This window comes from Nannobrachium achirus (genome assembly GCF_963921795.1).
Source record: "Nannobrachium achirus genome assembly, chromosome: 5".
Lineage (NCBI taxonomy): Eukaryota > Metazoa > Chordata > Actinopteri > Myctophiformes > Myctophidae > Nannobrachium > Nannobrachium achirus.
In genome coordinates this window covers 36,048,446-36,071,275 of record NC_137814.1, presented here as the reverse complement: position 1 = coordinate 36,071,275, position 22,830 = coordinate 36,048,446, and the positions used below count along the sequence as shown (strand labels likewise).

General features: G+C 40.9%; 4 protein-coding genes across 4 annotated transcripts in view; 1 reads left to right on the top strand and 3 right to left on the bottom strand.

Moving 5' to 3' along the window:
• Positions 1–1,940: 1,940 nt before the first annotated feature.
• On the bottom strand, positions 1,941–5,806 carry ube2v2 (ubiquitin-conjugating enzyme E2 variant 2). Its single transcript, XM_080726566.1, has 4 exons — positions 5,764–5,806; positions 3,391–3,539; positions 3,093–3,218; positions 1,941–2,793 (listed from the first exon to the last, which is right to left on the bottom strand). Exons 1-4 carry the CDS (start codon positions 5,777–5,779, stop codon positions 2,647–2,649), a joined length of 438 nt encoding a protein of 145 aa, XP_080582692.1. The 5' UTR covers positions 5,780–5,806; the 3' UTR covers positions 1,941–2,646.
• Positions 5,807–6,676: 870 nt separating this feature from the next.
• Positions 6,677–16,698, bottom strand: mcm4 (minichromosome maintenance complex component 4). Its single transcript, XM_080726103.1, has 17 exons — positions 16,670–16,698; positions 16,322–16,396; positions 15,523–15,681; positions 14,161–14,324; positions 13,901–14,002; positions 13,614–13,709; positions 12,997–13,092; positions 12,536–12,674; positions 11,921–12,141; positions 11,473–11,593; positions 10,637–10,896; positions 9,571–9,936; positions 8,835–8,962; positions 8,450–8,657; positions 7,648–7,876; positions 7,375–7,508; positions 6,677–7,020 (listed from the first exon to the last, which is right to left on the bottom strand). The coding sequence occupies exons 2-17, from the start codon at positions 16,380–16,382 to the stop codon at positions 6,925–6,927; spliced, it is 2,580 nt and encodes an 859-aa protein (XP_080582229.1). The 5' UTR covers positions 16,383–16,396; positions 16,670–16,698; the 3' UTR covers positions 6,677–6,924.
• A 1,580-nt stretch (positions 16,699–18,278) lies between these two features.
• Positions 18,279–19,745, top strand: cebpd (CCAAT enhancer binding protein delta). Its single transcript, XM_080726238.1, has one exon. It carries the CDS (start codon positions 18,522–18,524, stop codon positions 19,413–19,415), a length of 894 nt encoding a protein of 297 aa, XP_080582364.1. The 5' UTR covers positions 18,279–18,521; the 3' UTR covers positions 19,416–19,745.
• Positions 19,746–20,076: 331 nt separating this feature from the next.
• spidr (scaffold protein involved in DNA repair) overlaps positions 20,077–22,830 on the bottom strand; it is a 49,894-nt gene continuing 47,140 nt past the window's right edge. Inside the window, exons 17-20 of the mRNA XM_080725754.1 lie at positions 22,467–22,560; positions 21,744–21,855; positions 20,915–20,980; positions 20,077–20,476 (exon numbers count right to left, since the gene is read on the bottom strand). Coding sequence (XP_080581880.1) covers positions 20,357–20,476; positions 20,915–20,980; positions 21,744–21,855; positions 22,467–22,560 — 392 coding nt within the window. The 3' untranslated portion in view covers positions 20,077–20,356. The remainder of the gene's footprint in view (positions 20,477–20,914; positions 20,981–21,743; positions 21,856–22,466; positions 22,561–22,830) is intronic.

The window sequence follows — 22,830 nt, the reverse complement described above, 5'->3', positions numbered from 1 at the left end:
AGATAAACATACTGTAGGTACCCTACCTTGAGATGTGGGAGGCCAGTCAGGAGAACAGCAGATTCGGCTCGTAGTGCATTTTGTGAAGGTTGCAATGGCAGCATCATCAATGTTCACAAACATTTTCTCATGTTCCAACGTTTTGTTAAGTCAAAGCACTGTTCTGCTCTGAGCGTTTTTCGGAATTTGCACCTTGGCTGCATTGCAGGCTCACTTGTCCATTCACGAGTTTGATCCAGGTTTGATCAGGCTGACGTAAATGTGTCAGATTAAACGTTAAATTGTTTTCACTGTAGGCTACGGGATTTCTTGTGACATCCTTTTGACTTAAAATTTGTTTTGTACATAGCCTATGCTTGTTGTCAATCAATTAATCAATCAAAACAATAGAAGGCTGGCATATGGCCTACCAGGATGCAGGGAGCAGGTCTGAATGGAAGACTGGGCAGGTGGGGAGATGCAGCCAGACCCAGTGGCAGCCACTACACCCCATCATATAAATCTACCTGTCCCACTAGCCTTACATTAAGACACTCTAACGTAAGGCTACTGTCCCAACTGGTGATTTGCCTTTCAGGACAACGTAGCTACTACCATCAACACAAAACAAAAAGCTATTTTGATTTTTGAATATAAATAGGCCTATTTAACAACACATATGGGGTATCCCATCCCTGGCCAAAACATCAGATGAGCCTGTGTCAAATATGAATTTGGGGGTTATTCATTCTAATACAAGGCTATGAGTGTAGTGTTCAAATGGGAGGGTCCATTTGGAACCCCCTCAAAGAGCCATGAGGGTCCCTGGACCACACTTTTGAGACCCACTGATGTAGCAGTGTTTCCAGTGAGCAAACATGTACAATATTATTGCACTCTGACTGTTTGACCATAATGGAAGAGAGCCTTCATTGGCATCATTGGTAACACCTGTGGAAGTAGGAAGAGCCTCTCAGTTTGTCCAATAAGGCTGCTGTGCATAGGGCCCATTGAGGCCCCAAGATGCTATTCCAAGTTGTGTATGTGTATGATATTGCCTTCATGATATATGACGTCAAATTGTATTGTAACAAAACCCTTTTTAATAAATAAATATTGCCACTACTGTCGATTCATGTCAATTGGCATGATAACATTGGCAATTAAATCAAACACCTACATTTGTATTAACACGTATGGCCACATTAATTATTAAGTTATATGTGTTATATTTGCATTAAAAGATAACCAATCCTTGTTCTAACCATTTACTATTACTATATGCAAGGTATTAATTTACACATTAAACACAATTGTCTGGAGGTGTTTTAAGGACTTACCGCTGTTAGAACTGAACTGGAAAGACACACTAAAAGAATCAATAAATATAGGACCAGGTTTAATCACTACACACGCTTTTGACTGCTGACAAGTAGCAACAAGTTTAAATGTTACCTAGCAATGGCATTCCTTTTCCATTACTTCATAATAATGGCTAAGGAAATCTGGAAATGTCTTTGGAGATTGGAACATGAAAAAAGTGGAAAGGTCAAATCCGTAAACATTTTACAAGATTAACAATTCATAGTTAGTGTATTGCTTAATTACCACGTGGGGAAAATGTGACAAATAAGACATCAATATGTATTTGATACATCTCGGTTTTGGCTACTAAAATAGAATGTACTGGGTTTGGATGGCCAGCTAATTAACAATCGCACAATTGGTCACTTAACTTTTATCAACATGACATACATTTTCATTTCATTATAACAAGCACATGAGGAAAATGCTATTCATTTGGTTGACTACAGCCAGCTTACATGTTGTAAGCAATTGTTTTTGCATATTGTTGCAAAAAGATCTGCTGATAACTGGACTACGGCTTGAGGCAGGTTCTCTTTCTTGTAAAAGTGGCTATTATGCTCTTGTCATGAAAGACAACTCAAATACAACATATGTGCAACTTCATTCACAGACAGTGATTTTAATTTCAGAAAATCACATGTTGATACACCTGCCATTTTCAGTAGAAGTTAAATGCAAGGGTTTCAGAACAGAAACAGGCTTCAACGTCTGTTACATGTCAAAGAGCAGTAGAACAGAAACATTGGTATCGTGTCAAATACAGATATATATATAAAAAAAAATCTCACCTTGTGACACTACTTTTAGACTACAGCCACAATTCAATATTCATTGATCTGAATGATATTTCAATGTACCTGCTAAATTTGACTAACAACTCAAAATGTGGCTTCTAGTCAACTATTTAATATTAGTTACAGAACATGCCATCATATACTCATCTTGCCTTTTGTTTCAGTGACCAGTCATTCGAACACAAAATTGTTGGGACAGCCTATGTGTAGTGCCATGCTTTCCTCTTCAAGCCGCCTTAAGTTGGAACATGTCAAACATAAACGTTATGGTCCAAATAACTTTAATAAAGGGGTATATTCTGGGGGTGGGGGGGTGAACTTGGGAGTATTTTTAACCATCTACTCAGTGCTTTACTGCAGGGATTTTATTTTTTGAATGAGCTAGGTAATAGTATAAGTAATAAAGTCCAATCTTGTTCTTGTGTGCGAAGTGAGCATCTTGATGATTTACACAATATTTCTAAGAATAAGGTTTAAGACAGAGGGTCGAAACAATCCGTCACAATTAATTGCTGTAGTTTTGTCCTTCTGGTGGTTGTGGAAGCTTCATATTTTCTTTGGACATCATTAGACGCCTTAACTCTTGAAGAACAACTTTAATGCTATATGAATTTTGCCATTTCGCTAATATTGGTATGCTACGTGAATCCACCTGTGAGGACACACACACACACACACACACACACACACACACACACACACACACACACACACACACACACACACACACACACACACACACACACACACACACACACACACACACACACACACACACACACACACACACACACACACGTTATTGTGACGCCCCCCCTTTTACAATGATTCTATACAACAGAATGTGTGCACAACAGAATCTATAATAACAATCTCAATTGAAGACATTTTGCTGTATAAAATTGAATAAAACATTCCAGCCTAAACTTGCAACGTTGTGGTTACACTTACCGTCCCGTTGGAATTATTTATCCCATTCATGCTAATTTTTGTTACAAATCTAACAGTCGGCGATGCCTCTGGGTATTTAGGTCCACATTCCACTTTCAGACTGTATATCCTGTTCTCATAATTAGTCTGTAAAAGAAGGGGAAAGGAATTACACATGAATTTGTTGTACACAGATTCTCTTGTTTGCCCATTTTTGACTGGAGATGGAGATGTACTAGTATTGTATTTCCTTCCTCAAACTACTGATGGTCCAACCATAGGTTGCTATGAGGAGGTGCTGAGGAGGTGCTTTGCTTACTCTTGCCGGTCCAATGATCATGCCTGTCCATCGTGTGAGAGTCATGTCGTCATCGTCTTCAAGGCCCCAGCTGACTGTGCCATCTCCAACCCCCTTCTGTCCCTCTTCAAGCTCTTCCAACAAGCGAAAATTGCGTGGAACTTTAACTCCTGAAAAGGACAATAATGTGACACGAGTTAGAAGTAACCACATCCACATGAAAGCATACATCAACTTTATGTAAGCTTTATGAGCTAGCAAAGCAACCAAAAATAGATGCTGACCGTTTTAGCACGTTAATTTTATCAACAGATACCAAGGGCATTGTGACATGCTTTTTTTTGCAAAGGTTCCCCCCAGAATAGGTTAGGGTTCAAGTGAAGAGATTGAACAGTGAGCTGTCATATTTGTCTGTAGGTCATAGTGGATATTCAAAATAGCTTATCAGACAGGCTGTCAGGTGGGACTGAAATTTGTTGTTTTATGTGCAGTTATACAGATTAGAATATAGTCATTAACACAGGGATGTAGCCTAATTAATGTTTCCATACAACAAGTATTTTACTGCATTTACAATGAGAGAAATAAACAAAGTATGTCAGAAACAGAAAGCTGTTTGACAAACATACTTTCATTGTAAAATATTGGATAATTTCACAATATTAAAAAATACCAAACCTTTTGCAATATTAAGAAAACTATTGAGACTCTTTTGCAATGACAAACACCTGGATACCAAGCTACTAACTCGGTTCTTGATAGTAGGGGTACTTGCAAGGGATTAACTCGTGGGAACATTGAAGCAAAACTACTCATGATGGCTGCAACCCTCATGACTGCGAGAAAACCACAATTTGCCATTTCTAGTTTTCATATTGATCCTGATGGCACACAAACTGACAAAAGGGGATGTAAACAACCATTAATGAAGTATATACTGTAACTATAAAGCGAGTAAGCGACTTGAATCGTAATTTAGTGCACTACATTTCTAACCAACACTCATGTCATTATTAGGGATGCTCCGATAATTTTTTTAGACAGTTTCTTAGTTTCTTTAACTGTCAATTGAATGTTTTGGTATCAGGTACGACTACCTGGACATTTTCCGAGTACTGAGTACGAGTACATGAGTAGTAACTTGAATATTTTGTCACCATGTAAACATAAACAACAGTAAAGAATCTTGAATAACAAGACTGGTCTGGGAGGCTGGAATTTGAGTTAAGTACTTCAAGAACACACATTCCCAAGAGCAATTCACATACGGTAGCTTAAAAGGAGAAGTTCACCTACAAAATGATTTATTTTTCTATTGATTACTCACGCCATGGAGACTGGAGTTCAATAATAAATATATTTTTGGTGCATTCCTAAGACAATAATTTGATTAAATAAATTCACAGTACAGTAGGTTGGATATCACTATCTTTGTCAAAGCCATTTTAACATACTGCTTCATATGGCCCAGCCCCAGCCACCGTACAGTTTATTTTTTATATTGGTAAAAATATATAAATAAAACAGTAAAATCAACAATAATGTGCAAGAAGTATAGCCTGGCTAGCATCAGTGTAGCTGTGTTTTTGGTAGCTCTACAGTGTAAATCTGCAACACCATGTGCTAAATTATAGACGTCTCTTTAGACATGTATCCCGCAAAACAGGGTTCAATGTGCTGGCCCCAACCCGGGGAAATCTCGCTATTCTTTTCATAATATTGCAGTGCAGAGTGCACACGTTGCGTATGACAACGCTACTATTCACTGAAGCTAGCACGGTTAGCTAGTGGTGTAAAGTAACTAAGTACATTTACTAGTTGCATTTGAAGTATTTGTACTTTACTGGTGTACGGTATTTACAATTTCCAATACATCTCAGAGGCTAATACTGCACTTTTACTCCAATACAATTATTTGAAAACTTACATTGTAGATATAGACCTACATTGTATTATAAAAACATACAATAACGTCTTAGCCCCAGGTATTTTATACATAGGCTATTAACATTTGTGCTTTTACTTTTGGTACTTGGAAGTAGATTTTGAACTGAAACTCTCGTACTTTTACTCGAGTACATTTTGAATTCCGGACTTCTACTTGTAACAGTATTTCTATATTGCAGCATTGATAGGTCTTTTATAAGTAAAAACATATGAGTATTTTCCCCACCACTGCGGTTAGACCTGGCTAGCTATACATCAATTAGACGCAACTGCATGCGTTCTTTTGGCAAAGAGAGAAAAAGCCCACAACCACGTGTCGCACTAAACATCAAAAACCCAACACGCTGCGTTCGTTGGCACCCAGTGCCGCTGTATTGTGTATTTGTGCCTATAGGACTCTGTCAGCAAGAGAATGTATGTGTAAATAGTTTGGAGAACAGAACAGACCTGAGGAGGCCGCCATCTTCTTCTGTCCAGATCCACCAGCACCCAGCGGTGTCACTGTGACGTCACGGCAGTTAAAAATGCAGCAACTCACTGGCTTTTTGGCAGCGCATGGTGGAACATAATAAGTACATTTACTCAAGTACTGCACTTATAGTACAATTTGAAGGTGTTAGCAATAGTACTTTACTTCACCATCTCTCGGATCCAACTATTGCACTTTTAAACTTTAGTTACTTTGGAGATTTTGATTATTACAAAACATACTGTAACCACTATTTCAGACATTTGAAAATAGCCATACCAGCTCACATAAATGGGACATTTGCGTAATGAGTACTTTTAATGTTGGTACTTTAAGTACATTTTGATGCCAATACTTTTGAATACTTTCACTGAAGTACATTTTGAATTCCATGCTACAGGCCAGCCAAACCAGCTGCACCAGATGTATGGAGTTCACTCGATTATGTGGGCGTGGCAGAACCAAGTTATTCATATACTCCTTTGCTTTAAACAGAATATCAAAATGTGCTGATCAGGTCTTAATTTCGGTAGACCTATCTGCTATCATTTGATATCATACAATATAAGCTATGCACAAAGTTAACACACTAGTCTAATGATCACCCACAAGACAAACCTTCAATAGCTGAAGACATTTTGAAACAGAATGCAGCTTTTAATGTACACATATCAGGTACAGTAGCCAATTCAAGATATGGATCATACCTACACTATAGAGTACTATAGATACAAAAAGCAAATTAGACTTTTACTTTGCCCAGACTTCCAGAATATTCAAAAGTAAGCTATATATTGCCTCAGGCCAACACCGGATGCATAGTTTTTACCCTAGCATACTACATTACCGTACGAATCCTGAAAGAAAACTACCAGAAGTTAACCCAGACCAGACATCAAACATTAAGCAATGCTTTTAAATATTAGCATCTGAAAAATCATAGCTTGTAAATTGCCATTCAAAACCTTTTATTGTTTATACCACAATAATCACCGAAACTTGATGAAGTCACTTTGTACATCTCTACAAACCAGCACATTCAAATATAATATGAACCCCCAGTGATGGTTCTTTTGTTTAATGTTCACAAGAAAAAGGTGTGCAATTAATGACTGTACAATATAAGAACTGGGTGTGCCTTAGGCGAGTAGACGGACAGTCTTTCCAGTGACCGTCAAGAAATCCTCATCAGCCAACGCCCGGAGTGCCTCCTCAAACAGCTCCTTTGTAATGGCCTGAAAAACAGAATAAAATGTCATTTTTCAATACTGCCCTACAAAGGCAGAGTGCATTAACTACGCTCACGAATTTCACTGAAAAATGGGTTTAAAAGTGTTACAACTGATCAGCCAAATGAGATATAGACATATAAGTGATATTACACTGATTGTATATCTGTTCTTGATCTAATTCTTCATCCCCCAATATCATGAAGGCTAATTTGACCTTTGGGCGACACAAATAAGTTGGTGTGTCCGAAAACGTAGTTACTGCACTCTGCCTTAAAATAATGATACACAATAATGTGTACCCGTTCTGAATGGGTAAAAGCAACAATATACTTTATAATAGGAAAAATAAATATTTACAGCTTCAGACTGTGCTCGGAGGTCATCAAACAGTTGATGGTATTTCATGGCTGGTGTCTTTCCCTTTGCCTGAATCAGTTTCTTCAGGGCCTGGGCAACTTCCTCCTTGCGCTTGCGTGCTGAGGCACTCATTCCTGTGGACAAGATGGTCAATTAGATATTCAAGAAGCTTCCACTCAATTAAATAAACAAGTTATTGTACAATAATTCAATTAAAATGGCAGCCAATGTAAATGTTTAGGGTACATCCGTCAAGTCCTGGGTTGTATATACCTGTTGTGAGAATGGCGATGTCCACAAAGCCGGTCCTTGGGTCAGTAGCGGACTGCTTGAGGGCCTCACGGTGCAGCCTTTTGGCTTCCTCCACATCAATGGTTTCTACCTTGTCAGAGAAGCGCACCTTGGCGTGGGCCTCAGCCATGCGGATCAGGGACTCCAGCTGCCTGGGGTAGGCAGACACCATGCCTCGGCCGCTGCCTATTTTCCTCATGTCCACATAAGCCTGCCAACAAGTTAGTTAGTCAGTCCAGTTACGATTACCTCAGATTACTTGGTTGAGTTCTTGGTTGCTGAAACTAATGTGCACTATGACAGTGGTTCTCAACCTTTTCAGGCCGCAACCCCCAAATAATCATAATTGAACTGGGGACCCCCCCCCCCCCCCAACCTGACAAGCACTAAGAGTTGAGGCATTACATTTAGTATAGCACGGTTCTATTGTGAAAATAGCACACAATGCTCACAACGCGTAGATCAGCCTAATTTCACAATTTCTGCCTCTAATATTTGACAATTTGGCCAATGTTCAATTTGTCATTTAATTTAGAGGTATTAAAAGGTCCTTAAATTGTCACTTTAGAAATGTGCATATACCCTCTATACACTTAAACTTTGTTGGTTTGTTTACTAAGTTAATCATCTGGGGACCCCCCAAAATAATTTGGAGACACCTCTGGGGGTCCCGACCCACAGGTTGAGAACCACTGCACTATGCTATGCATGTTATGTGAAAACAATGCCAGATGACTGATTTAGGATACCAATTACAACATCAAACACGCAGCTATATTATTACCTCAATGAGGGCCTGGCCGGCCTCCTCATTCAATCTGGGATGTATGTATGTTCGTGCGTAAGCAATGTAGTCCTTCAACACAGCCATGTCAAGGTGCTCCTCATCCAATTGCTCCTCACTCTGGTAGTACAGCGCTACCAAATGGTGTGCCAGCCTGCGGTCATATGCCTCATCTTGGGGATCCAGCATCAGGAAGATGAGATCAAATCTGATTGGAGCAATGATGACAGTTTTACATGTGTGCAACAGAAGCACAGAGCAAATGATGTCCCATTAGAATAGTGGTTCTAAAACATTTTCATGTCAAGTACCCCAAAATGTATGTTTATTTGGCTACTACACCTCCATCTGAAACTTGTATGCGTTAATATTAATTCTGCGTCACCTTGACAACAGTGTGTGAGGCAGCTGAATGTTTTCAATTGTGGTCTTCTTGGGGTTCCACTGAGACTCCACTGGGTTGGCTGCTGCCAAGATAGAAGTGCGAGCATTCAGCTGGCAAATGATCCCAGCCTGCAGAGATCAAAAGGAATATAGGATAGTGATGTGGTATAGACTGGCAACGTTTGTTGTCCCCAAACACAGGAACAAGTTTGCATGCAATTTCTGTGTGTGTACGGATAATCTACGGCACCGCTCACCCAATCGACGTGAACCTGTGCTTCGAGGAGCATGTTTCTCTACTCTCTAGTGTAGTTCAAAGTCTATTTGAGCAGTGCCAACCGCTCCTACCTCTGGCTTTGTGAGTGCATTAGACTAACGTCATAGAAATTACGCACAGACCACAGCTGATGTCATGGACAGAAAGTCCCATACAAGATATGCATGTGTGCCATGTTTAATGCGAAGTGAGCACCTGCGATTTTCTTTGCCGGACAAAACAGCAAACATGCAAATGTCATTAACTTTTATTTCCCCTAGACCTTATTCTTTTGGCAATAATCACAAATCTAATGTAAAAACCTTTGAGAGAACCTGGAGGGTGCCAATTTCCTGCTTTCAGACTATTGAATCGACCACTATTATTCAGTTACCTTGGGTTAACATAATCCACAGGACCATTCAAGGTTTCAATGTTCCACACAGTTATTCAGCACATGTCTTGCTCATGTCAGGCTCACCTTAGCAATGGAGAGGGTCTGTTGCTCCATGACCTCGTGCAGCACAGACCGCGTGCTGTCGCTCATCTTGTCAAACTCGTCAATGCAGCAGATACCATTGTCACTCAACACCAACGCGCCGGTCTGCAGAACCAGCTGCTTGGTCTCTGGGTCCTTCATCACGTAGGCAGTGAGACCCACAGCACTGGAGCCTTTTCCTGATGTGTACTGGCCGCGTGGGACCAGGTTAAACACATACTGCAGGAGCTGCGATTTGCTGGTGCCAGGGTCTCCGCAGAGCAGGATGTTCACCTCGGCACGGAAGTTGCCCCTCCCTGTCTGACTGAAGTCCTTGCGAGTGCCCCCAAACAGCTGCAGCAAGATGCCCTGATACAAGGTAATGACGGGAGAACACAATTTAACTCTCAAATACCTGGAACGCGCCCGAGTCGAGTTAGATTTTAACCACTTTAACCATTATTTTATGCTTTAACTATTGAAAAATAGCAGATATACAAGCTCACAGCGCGGCACCGAGTGCCGCGCTGCGAGCTTGTAGATCTGCTATTTTTGAAAAATCGTGAAAATGTGCGCAAGTCTTTGAATATCTTTGACCCGATCTTTGACCCGACTTCTAAATCCTTCTTCTAAATCATGTTTTCTCAAACTTTTTCATGTCAAGGACCCCCAAAATTACAGGTATTTGGCCGCGGACCCCCATCTCAAAATATGTTGTTCCAGGGACCACCCAGAAGCAAATATTTGAGTTACAAATGTTCGCTTTTAAATAGATATATTCAAAGACTTGCAAAGAAATATCATGATTTTTTAAAAATAGCAGATCTACAAGCTCGCAGCGCTGTGAGCTTGTATATCTGCTATTTTTCAATTGTTAAAGCGGTCAATAATCCTAGGCCTAAAAAAAGTTGAAAATGTTTTACTACCAACACCAATTATATACTATCCAACATTTAATTGCTCTGCTCGGGTGGGGATCTGTGGGTCAAATATTAATTTTAAAACATTGCTAATGAATAATGTACACACAAATACCCAATGCTTGGATGGCGTCTGCCTTCATACGTACCTTCTTGATATCCTCGTGTTCATAAATGCTGGGCGCTAGGGCAGAGGAGAGGCGTTCATACACGTCCGGCTTGGCTGCCAGCTCCTTCAGGATCTGCACGCGGTCCTGCGTGAAGAGCTTCTGTTCGTTATCCTCATCCAGGCCATGAAGGCGCTTCTCATCCGTCTTGCGGAAGTGGATGGCATCGATGTGGGTCTTGTACACAGACTTCACGTTGCTCTGCCGGGGGCTCACACGCATGGGTACAGCTCTGTAGATGCCTACGAGGAGATTTGCAGGGTTCCCACACATTTTTACCAATTAATTTCCAAAACCTTTCCAGAATATTTACCCCAATTTCCGGGACTATATAACAATAATTCAGCTCAATAACAAGTCGCTTACTCCTGTGGTTCTCAACCATTTCAGGCTGTGACCCCCGAAATAATCATATTTTAACTGGGGACACCCCACCCTGATGAGCACTAAGAGTTGAGGAATTTTCTATAACACGTTGCTATTTTCACAATTTCTGCCTCTAATATTTGACAATTTGGCCAATGTTTAATTTGTAATTCCAGAGGTATTAACAAAATCAATAACCAAAGACAATGCATAGCTATTCTTTCCAGGACCTTCCAGGACCCTTGATCAATTCCCAAACTTTTCCATTACTGGAAAAATATTTTTCTAATTTCAAAACATTTCCAGGAATTTCATGACCGTGGGAACCCTGGATTTGGGAGCTTCGTAAAGGTGAAATGTACACCGACACATGAACCAAACTTCAGTGAGTGACATTTAGAACAGAGCTGCATTATCCGAATAAAACTATATATATATTCCTTTTAGCTTACCAGTGATGTTGATACGGTCTCCTGGCTGTACTTTGTCAACTAGGTCATTGTGGGCATAGATAATGGTGGTGTGAGGGGTCTGACCAGCAGGCATATCTTCAGGAGACTCTTGGATTTTTACCTGTTTGAACAGAATAATAAAGCTTGGTTAAACTTTCATAAATACAACAGTGTCCCGGACCAAAAATAGTCAATCTAAAGACTTGCATGCATCGTCATCGTGAACTTAATTCAGTACATCTGAGAAGGTATGGCAATATATACAAGTACACATATTGCCCAATGAGCATGACATGGAGATATTCCAATTTAATCAACAGCATTACAAATCTAATTAGCTCCTTTTCACATACTCTTGCAAAGTGTACGTCTGTCGCTTGCAGAGAGCCAAACGGCCCCCTGAGCTGTCAAAGCCCTCTCCACCTCCTCACGTCCCACGTAAACTCACCATCTGTTTGTCCGAGAAAGCGGAGCGATTGTGAACGAGGGCCATGCTGTGGGTGTTGTTGCAATGGCGACACACAGCGGGCTCCGCGATACGCCCACGATCAACCTCCACGCGGACGCTGTAGTTGCACACCTGACACTGGAAGAAGGCCTCCTGCATCTCAGGGATGAGCTGAGAGGTGCGGGTCACCATGCCACTGATGGTGATCAGTTGATCAATATCTGGGTTGGGAACACAGAAGCTTGAAGTCAAAATGCAATGCACTAGCCCATGGGTCTTAAAACGTTTTCAGGCCAAGGACCCCTTAGTTGAGAGAGATGAGGCAGGGACCCCCACAACCTTATCATATATAGATTTCATATAGTTTCATGGTTTGACAGCACAATCATCAATGTATTTTGGGTTCATGTCAATTTGTGTTTTCAGATATTTAACCACTTGAACCGTCAATACTACCCCCTGTTGAAGACCCATGCACTAGCCACAAAAAATAAATAAGTCACTGAATCATAAATAAGGGTTTCTTTCATATCGTGCAAGTTGTCCAAATGATTCACTGTGTGGGCGTGAGGGCTAGTATCTGTACAAATGATGTATGCTAATGAGAACGCTCACCCTCGGGGTTAAGGCTCCTCATGTTTCTGGTCTTCAAGGCATTGTATGGGCGTACTTGGATCTGATGCTCCAGAATGGAGTCTGGGAAACGCTCAAAGAAAAGCTCATTGACTGCCATGTCAAAGGTTGGGATTACTTCCTGTTAAGACAAATGTTCAAATGAAACGCAATGGCCATGTATTCGTTTTGTGGTTTTATATGACACATTGAGATTGACACTGAAGCCTGATTTACTCTTTTGGTGACCAAGTGTCACAGACAAAAGAAAATGCATATTTTAACGTGGTTAAACGTGGTTTAAAGTGGTGACAACACTTCCATTTTACACTATACCTTTCAACCAAAGCATAAATCAAGAATAACACTACAGTTAAACAGTCCAAACCCCAACAGAGACAGCTGTACTAAAAATGCATGCGCTCAAGGTCAGGACTAAACATCTAATGTGAAGGAGACATTACCTGTGGGTAGCAGATGAGCTGCCTGTAGAGTTCTGCATCAAAGGCCAGTACATGACCACTATTGACATTTAGCACAGGATCTCCAACAACACTGATCTACAAGGCAAAAAGCAAACCATGTTAAAGAAAGGCCATTTCATTGTTGCACATTTGATTTCTCAAATGATTTACAGTAGTTCTCTAACATTTGTCATAGCCCCAAATTGATATGCATTTGGCTGCATAAACCCCATCTGAAAAGATGTGCCAGGCAGTTAAGGAACCTCCAAAAGCGATGTTAAAAATCTTTTAAACATTACTCAAATCTTTTCACTATTCACGATTTTTCAAAAATAGCAGAGCTACAAGCTCGTACCTCGAAACGTTGTGAGCTTGGACATCGGCCATTTTTGAACAGCCTAAGTATAACATGGGTTAAAGTTATGAATGTTGGTGTGTTGGGTGAGAAAAATGTAATACAAATTCTAAGTGATAAAAAAATAATGATTTTATGCTATATTCACTAATTTTGCTGGAGACCCCCTGGAATCTCCTCAAGGGTCCTTGAGGAGAGAACCACTGTATTTTCATGCTAACACTTATTATGTATACATGATGAGAGATTGTAAGTATTTGACCTCTTCCAGCTTCTGCATGTACAGCGGCTCATTCAGGTCCAGACCAGCGTTCTCATCCTCATTGGAATTGGGATCGATGAATCTCTGCAGAAACCTCTGTGGGCAAACCGGACACAAAACATTACGTCGACATGAGTTTGTTTTATGATCTTTATTTGTGATTTTCTCTGGCTTTACTTTGTTTTCTCTGGCTTTACTTTGTTTGTGTTTTTACTTATCACTGTAAAGCACAGGTTCAACATGGATTTGTATGGATCATGATGACATCACATCTGGTTGTTTCATACCTGGAACTTCTCCTTGCAGGTTCCCACGTTGACATCAGTGCCCCAGATCACCAGTCTCTGGCCAGCGTTCTGCTCAGCGGCCGCCGTTCCATCAGCACTTGGCTGGGAGACAAAAAAATGCATTGTTAACTTGTAGACTGGCTTTCTTCTATAGCGTAATTGCCACATAATGTCACCAATATGTACACACACAATGAAAAACGTGAAACAAGTACCACTGAACCATTCTGACAAGCGACTAATCTTTTATTTACACTGACCTGCTCAGAGTGCAGATCCACTTGAGGTGCCTTCCTGACTGAGCCCAAGTCAGGGCGCTGTCTGGCTGGGGTGCCCCGCACACCGCTGCGGGGGGTGCCCTCTACTCTGGAGCTTGGGGTCCCATACATCAGAGGAGAGCTCATGTCAACCTCACTGGGAGGGACTGAACGATAAGCAAGACATCATTAAAACCTCAAGTTACTTATAGTCAGGGAATTTTAATAAAACCCTGGGAATAAATTCCTTACCAAACCATTTCTTCACCAATGTGTTCGTAAAGGTCTCTAGTAACATATCAAACAAAGATTGAAATTCAACATCCCTAGCAAAATGTTTGACAGCTAGGGTAATTCTGGGTCTCATTCACTTACTATAAGGGGAAAAAAATCACTCCCGAAAATATGCTTTAAGTAGCATGTTAGGGGTCTAACTAGGCGTTTTTAATTATTCTGAATCCATTGCAAGCATTTGTTTTGCACGAAAAACATTCATTGGGCCAAAATCAGACAAAAAAACGATAGTTTAGTGATGAGTCATCACTTTTCACAAGGTGTATGGGGTCAATTTTTGGCCCAAGGAATGTTTTTCGTGCAAAACAAATGCTTGCAATGGAATCAGAATTAAAAACACCTAGTTAGACCCCTCACATCCCACTTAAAGCATATTTTGATTGAGTGATTTTTTCCCTTATAGTACAGTGTATAGTAAGTGAATGAGACCCAGAATTACCCTAGCTGTAAAACATTTTGCTAAGGATGTTGAATTTCAATCTTTGTTAGATATGTTACTAGACACCTTTACAAACACATTGGTGAAGAAATTGTTTGGTAAGGAATTTATTCCCAGATTTGACAGGATTTCTGCTAATTTTCCCTGACTATTAAGCTTGTTCTGCAGAAGCAAAATTGTATATATTGTTCCATTTCATTTTTATCAGTTCAAGTGCTGTTGAACTTCGGTGGAAACTTGGATTGTAATAGCTACCTGGGCCTGGCCATGATATAAATCCAAATATAGTTTTGAAATGTAATGGAGACAATTCTGCTATTGCCAATGGATACAAAACAAATATGGTTACATAGCTTGGGAAAGTGAAATGCTTTATTCATGCTCAAGTTCAGAATAATAGAACGGCTATGAAAGAACATGATTCCTCATTCCCCACTCAGTAATATATCACAGCCAAGTAGCTGTAGGTTCTACAAACATCATTTTAAGGGCAACAAAATAATTAAAAGCAATACTAGTGAAGGGTTACTACATGCATGTTAGTGATACTTCAGACAATGAAATACAAATCTTGCGGATGGATATGATTTTGAGTTATTTTACAAAAAAAGAAACTGTATTCATGGGTCTACCTGAAGGACGTGGGCTTGAGAATAGAGAAGTGTCCTGGACCACTGCAGGGCTGTTCATGTCAGTGGGTGGAGAGGTAGGCATCATTGGCAAATCCCCAGCGGAGGAGTCCAAGCCTCTGCGTCGTTGGGAGGGAGGAGAGGTTGGTCCCTCACTCCCAGCTAGAATTATAGGTCAACCATCAGATTATGTGGCTGTACATACAGCAGATACTACAATACACACAATACATGTACATTCAGTATTTGTAGTGCACCCCATCCAGTTATTACGCTGGCCTGGGGGGTAGCCCGAAGAAAGAGGAAAGAGAAAACATAGGAGAAAACAAATATAGTACAAGAAACTCAGTGACAATAGAAGGGAGTAGAAACTAAAACACACAACTCACAATACACAAAACAAAGAGTGAACTCTAGGAGGCCTTTACAGTGAAACGGTGGGTATTTAGCATGCTTTTAGAAGTCCCTAGGGTTGAGTAGATTTGATGCATACATAATTACATACATGATGCATACTGTACAAACACACATCTGACCACCAAAGTAGTTCAGCACTGAATGCATAATAACCATGGCTAACCCTACACAAGTCCCTTTAGCAATAAGAACATGTTTGTTTGTAAAAAAGGGACCTCATCACCCCAATTTAAAAAAGCCAAAAGCTTTCTTGTGGTGTTTTTACTTTTAGTTGACCTTGTACCTATGAAATGTACAGTCCTGCAACTTTTCCTATGCAAACTTTTAATAGATTCTTCAATCGATCAATAATGTTATTAATGCAAGTACTGCAGTCTCAACTTACGAGTTGATGGATTGTCGGGCCTGTCACGTTTACGGCCAGGTGTTGAAGTTGGGGAAGACATTGTAGTCAGAAGTTCTGCAAGTGAAATTGAACATCCAAATAAATGTTAGCATACGTCAAAAAAGACAACTAGCGAGACAACAACTAGATTGACATGTGGTTGCGGTGGGCAAACAATAGCCATACTGGCAGCGCATGAAATCTACTTTATTTTCACCCGTGCAAGCAATATAATCTATAATTGAACAGGCATACAGTAATGTGCGCTTCTTATGTGCGATATACAGATTGTGTGACTGATGTACAAATTGATTAAAAAACAACTTTTACAAGCTGCATTTCACCTACTGTTGTGAGTACGTCCGGCTGCAGAGGATCTGGCGCGAAATGGTGAGTGACGTAATTTTCGCGGGGAACTTTGGACCAATTGCGAGCCTGTGCGTTCTGTGGGCAGACTCACTGCAGAGGGTCTAAATACTTCGTTTCCTTTTCGGAAATCGGATATAAAAGTGTTTAGGGATTAATAGATGGGAAGAATGTTATATATTAAATAAAACACACCAATATTATTCCATATGTCAGCTTGGAGATAGCATGTCGTTGTGTTTGCCCGTAGTCCCGTATACAATATCTTACCCACACCTAACTTGGTTTCGTCCGAGCAGAAGTTAGACTTTCTTGTAGTAATAATCGTTAGCCACAGCGTGGCGCAAGTGGCATCAAAAACATGATTGAGAGAAACTGGAAAAGTACAGCGCGCCTCATAAAGAGAGTTTACGAGAAGTCAAGGTCACTTACGATCTATCCACTTTTTTTTAATTAAATATGCTATATTGTTAAACATGTATGAAAGTTGTACTTTTTTGTTGCTATATCTGACATATATTCAGCATTTTGTCCATAAATTCACAATCATTAATTCATCAGTCACTACTTGTATTATTTGGTTCATTATCACTAGTGAGATCCACAGAAATCAAGCTAAATTAATAAGTTTACTTATGGGCCTGGCTGAATATTATTATATTTATAATGTAGGCCAACGCATCAGACAGACAGACAGACAGACAGACAGACAGACAGACAGACAGACAGACAGACAGACAGAGCTTGAGTTGTGATTCTTAAATGGACTGATACTGCTTGGTTGATAGGATTAAGATGGTTAAGTGAAACACCAATGGATATAAAATCAACTGATATTGTCAACGCTTTGACAGTGAGTGACTGTGTTGTGCATTACATTAGCCTACTATTAGCTCTACATAATGGCCTATTCCAGTTCTAGACGTGCACTTATTTTAGTAATGACTTCTGGCAAAATGCCAACGTTCTGTTCCTGTATAAACAACATCAGATCATCTCTCGTAGAAGGGCAGCGGTTTCCAAACTTTTTTACAAGACCCAAAAGAGAGATTGGACGTTTGGCCCGGGACCCAAACTAGTGAAACGGCAGATCTGCAAGTTACTTACTTGTAGATCGGCTATTTTCACTACTTCTTAAACATTTGTTTTCTAATTTATGGAATTTCTTAGATTTTATTTTATTTATTCATCACTGAAAGTCATTGAATTAGTTATTGTGTTTTTTTTAATGTTTTTTAAAAGGTTTTAAAATGATAATAATTTGAAAACTAATTAAATGAAGCAAAGAAAATAAATAAAGGGACCCATAAAAATGTGTCCGCGACCCACAATGGGTCCCGACCCAGTGTTTGGGAAACATTGTAGTAGAGTAGAGGGGTGGCAGCATGAAAACAAACCGCACGCGCGCACGCGCACGCACACACTCACACACGCCCTTCTCTCATCAAATGGGAGTAACAGAGCAGTCCACACTTGACTGGCCCGTCAGAGAGGGGCGTTAACGTAACGTTGTTGTGTGACAGTCTGACGTAGGCACGGGACAGATACAAAACACACTCCGCGAAATGCACACACTTCAGAGAACTAGCAACACTTATGACAGGACGTTTACCTACACAGACCTGACAATCAACCTATTGGGGGTTTCAAACCGACCCGACGTGTTCAAGGAGCAAGAGGAGAGAGACGCCACTACAACTAGAGAGCTGTTGTTACTGGGCGTTACTTAAAAAGTGTAGCTGTTTAAATAATATAGTTCCCCTTTTTTGTGGGCTGCAGCAGCACATCAACAACTAACTTCGTCCGATCCCACGTGGGGACACTAGCAGCGTTCATGTGTGACATATACAGTCTGGACTCACGATGCAACATGAGCTGGGCAATGGAGCCCGCTAACTTCTACGAGAACCACAAGCTGAGCGCCCTCCAGGGGGTCTGCAAGCCGGGGAGAAGCGACCATGGCACGGGAGACGACGGCAGTACCATGGTGGAGCTGAGCACGGCTCCTGCCATGTACGACGACGAGAGTGCCATAGACTTCAGTCAGTACATCGAGACCATGACGGCTGTGCCCAACCTGGAACTGTGCAACGACGATCTTTTCCTGGAACTGTTCAATACTGTGAAGCAAGAGAAGGCAGACTTCTACACCATGCCCAACTCGACGTCCGGCAGCAACGTGCAGCAGCTGTCAACCAGCTCGTCGCAATACACGGCCGACGGTCAGAAGGGCTACGAGAGGAAAGCCGAGGGTGGATTTGACAGCGGGGTCTTCAGTGCGCCGATCAAGCAGGAGTCCGACTGGAGTGACAGCGAGATGTCGTCCTCCCTGCCCTCCCAGATCGAGACCTGTGCCCAGACCTCCGTCAGCCTGCCCATGGGGCAGCCAACACCCCCGACCACCCCGGAGCCCCTCTCCGCCGTCAGCTCCGCCAACTCCTCCCCTCGGAAGATGGGGAAGGAGAAGGGCAAAAAGTGCGTTGACAGGTACAGCCAAGAGTACCGCCAGAGACGAGAGAGGAATAACATTGCTGTGAGAAAAAGCAGGGACAAAGCTAAGGTGCGAAACACGGAGATGCAACAGAAAATGCTTGAACTGGGTGCAGAGAACGATAGGCTGCACAAAACCATTGAGCAGCTAACTCGAGAGCTCTCTGGTTTGCGAGATTTCTTCAAGCAGCTACCAAACTCGTCCTTTGTGGGGTCCACAAACGAGGACAGTCTGTGACAAGCCAATGTCACGTCTATGAACTGAACTTTGGAAGACATTATACCTCAACACAGACATTTCGTTTTACCATCTGTAACAGATGTACTTTAAGCTTACCATAATGGCACTGGAAATATTTGTTGTTGCTGCCATACTCTTGTCCTTTATTTTTTGATGGGAAATCTTTTCTATATTAAATTATTTTACCACTTCATTATGTTATTATACCTGATATGGTACATGTTTTATAATTCCAGACTTTGTATAAGAGCCAGAGCATGATCTTTTATATAGTTTATATAAAAACTTTGAAATATTTTGTCAATTGAATCTGTAATAAAATTGCTGAAAATATATGATGGTCTGGTTTCTGAGGTCCCCTGGACCACGAGAGAAAGCTCCATATACACATACACATGTATTAATTGGCACACATTTTTAGTATATTGAAATGTTGAGTGATTCATGAGATTATAGTTTAATGTGGTTTATCCCCATTTGTCTTTGTATACTCAAAAGGAAAACAGAAAACCAATAACTAAAAAAATACACATTTTACTGAGACAATAACACTTACAAAAGTTACAAAAAGGCTACAAAAGAGGTAGAATTCCCAAGCACAGTTAATATAGCCTTTAAGAACACTTAGAAACCTGAGTGTATTTAGAGTGAGAGCAGGCACATTCTGGAACCAGTAGCACCACGTGGGGTTGGGTTTGACAGACGATGCTCCTCTGGTCTACCCTTGGACTGTCAAACTCCTGGTACACAGGATCACATATCATTAACAAACAAGACCTTGTGTCCTTCCAGTCCATTCACTTTAGCAGTCTATGGGGCCGACTGAGGCCTTCACAAGGGGCCGAGCTGGCTCTGACCAAGGCCTAGCACACAGAGCCTTGGAGCCAGCAGAGCAGAGGCCTGAGGATTGATTTCACTAGCTCTTCACTGTGACAGCCTCAGAGGCAGATTTCTTCCAGGCCGATCCACAAGGCAGGTTTCCTGGTGACGACGCGGACATACGCGGTGAGGGGGCCCACCTCCTTCCCCAGAACATTCTCTATCTCGTAACCTGGGAACTGCAACAGATGGTCCATCAAAACATGCTGGCTGTCCTGCTGCATGTTACAGAACTACACTTAATTTAACATTTACTTTTACATTTGACTTGGAGAATGTAAAAATGGGCTGTGATTGATCCAATCATTTTACGGTATTTGCATATTATCAGGTCAGTTACATAGGAACCAGATAACATTGTACACATACAGCATACAAGCCCACAACATTAGTTATCAATGCAGGTACTGGATGATAATGTCAGGTGTTCTTGCTGTAAATTCCTTCAGGAGCACTAATGATCTGCATGAGTCAGGGTGTAGTTATGTACAAGCCTGATAAGCTCAAGTATGATAGGAACAGATGTCAGAGTACATATTGAAAGAGGATAATGCACATTGCAGTTCAATAAGAGGCAGGTACAGTTGGATATTATATAACAAGCAAAATAAACCCACCTCATTGCATTGTTGAGTTTGTTGTTGTGGTGAGTTTAGGACCGACATGATAGTGTTTTGTTGCAGCTGTGAAAATAAGGGGGAAGTCATTATAAATGTTGTGGTCAATTCAGCGGCTTTTCAGCTTGACAAATTCTAAACTACACTACTTGCAGAACTCCTTCAGACATGATCACGTGATTGTTCGATATGCAGATGCATTGGTGATCCCAGCAAAATACTGTAGGTGGCTGTATGCATGGAAACAGGGCACTTTATAGTTTGACTTCTCTATACTTTTATATCAATGTAAAATACCTTTAAGAATATCAATAATATATTCGGTAAGTATGGGGCTATGCTGCAAGTGAAACAATGCTTTTTTAATGGTATGATTTTTCAGGCATTCATGACATACCAGTTTTCCCAAACCGCTGTAATACTGTATTCTCTGTGGTCTTTAACATGGAAGAGCACAATGTATCTGTCCTTTCTTCTTTATTTATTCACCACAAAACATTGACCACTTAAACCCTATATACTTCATTGACTGGGGTCCCCCAGGGGTCTATACTTGGTCCCCTCCTTTTTTCCCCTCCACACCTTGATTGATTAATTGAATACTTTATTAACAGTTTTCAAATAGTATCAAATCTCACCACCAAAAATAGCCGATCTACAGGCATTTCTGCCATTTCTGTTCGCATATTATCACTCGAATGTTCACCGATTATGACATGCCCAGAAGAGGAATGGGTTCATGTGGTTAAGAAAGCTGTTAGTATTCACAACAGTATGAAATGTTTTAAAAAAGGGTCCATGGAGGAAACCCTCCAGATGTTCTTCTCACCTTAACCTTCACAGTGCAATTACTCAGTGAAGACCTCAGGAACACATCAAGCTGCATGTTCACTGCTGGCTCTTTCAACGCAGAGTTACATGAAGCACAGTGGAACTCTTGACTGTGGTAAAGAGAGACATGAGTTGGTACAGTTTGTCATTGTAGTTTATGTTGAATGAGCATTTCCATAATTAGGGCCTAGAATTATTGAATGCTTTAGCTATTTTTGAAAAAGTCGTGAAAATGTGTGCAAATCTTTGAATATTATGTATATTATGTAAGCAAACGTTTGTAACTCAAATTTTGCTTCTGGGTGGTCCCTGGAACTAGATATTTTGAGATGCGGGTCCGTGGCCAAATAAATATCAGTTTGGGGGTCCTTCACATGAAAAGGTTTGAGAACCACTGACATAGCAGTCTCTCAAGAACAGACTAACCGAGCTCCAGTTAAGTGAAAAGGACCTTTTCTTTGACGATGGCTGGCCAGATTGCTGACATAGAAACATAGGTTTTTCAAAAAATCTTAGAAGGATTCAAAAGACACTTATAGAATCGGGTCAAAATTCTAATTTTCACGATTTTTCAAAAATAGCAGATCTACAAGCTCGCAGCGCGGCACTCGGTGCCGCGCTGTGAGCTTGTATATCTGCTGTTTTTCAATAGTTAGAGCATAAAATAATGATACACAATAATGTGTACCCGTTAGAAATGGGTTAAGTCTTGAGAACTCACGGGCTTTCCGCTGTCATCTCCAAGCGGTCACTTCTGCACAGGTTGCAGACGGGCCACGAGTAAGCAGTGTTCTCATCCACACCAATTATTACCCCTACACACACCAATCAAAACACAAATGTGTTATTTTACGACAAAGCAGTGCATTGTCTGCATGGATTTACAATTTGCAGATATTAAAATGCATTTCAGCTCATTTCAAATGGGTGAGAAAGGAGAAATGTTCCAGCAGGCCCAGCAGAAAATGTAAGATTCATGTCTGTGTGTGAGAGAGATAAGAGAGGAAATCATCCCTTGCATTTTTATATGAGATTTAAGTGATAAATAAACCAGAAATGTACTCCCTCCTCAAACACCATCTCTC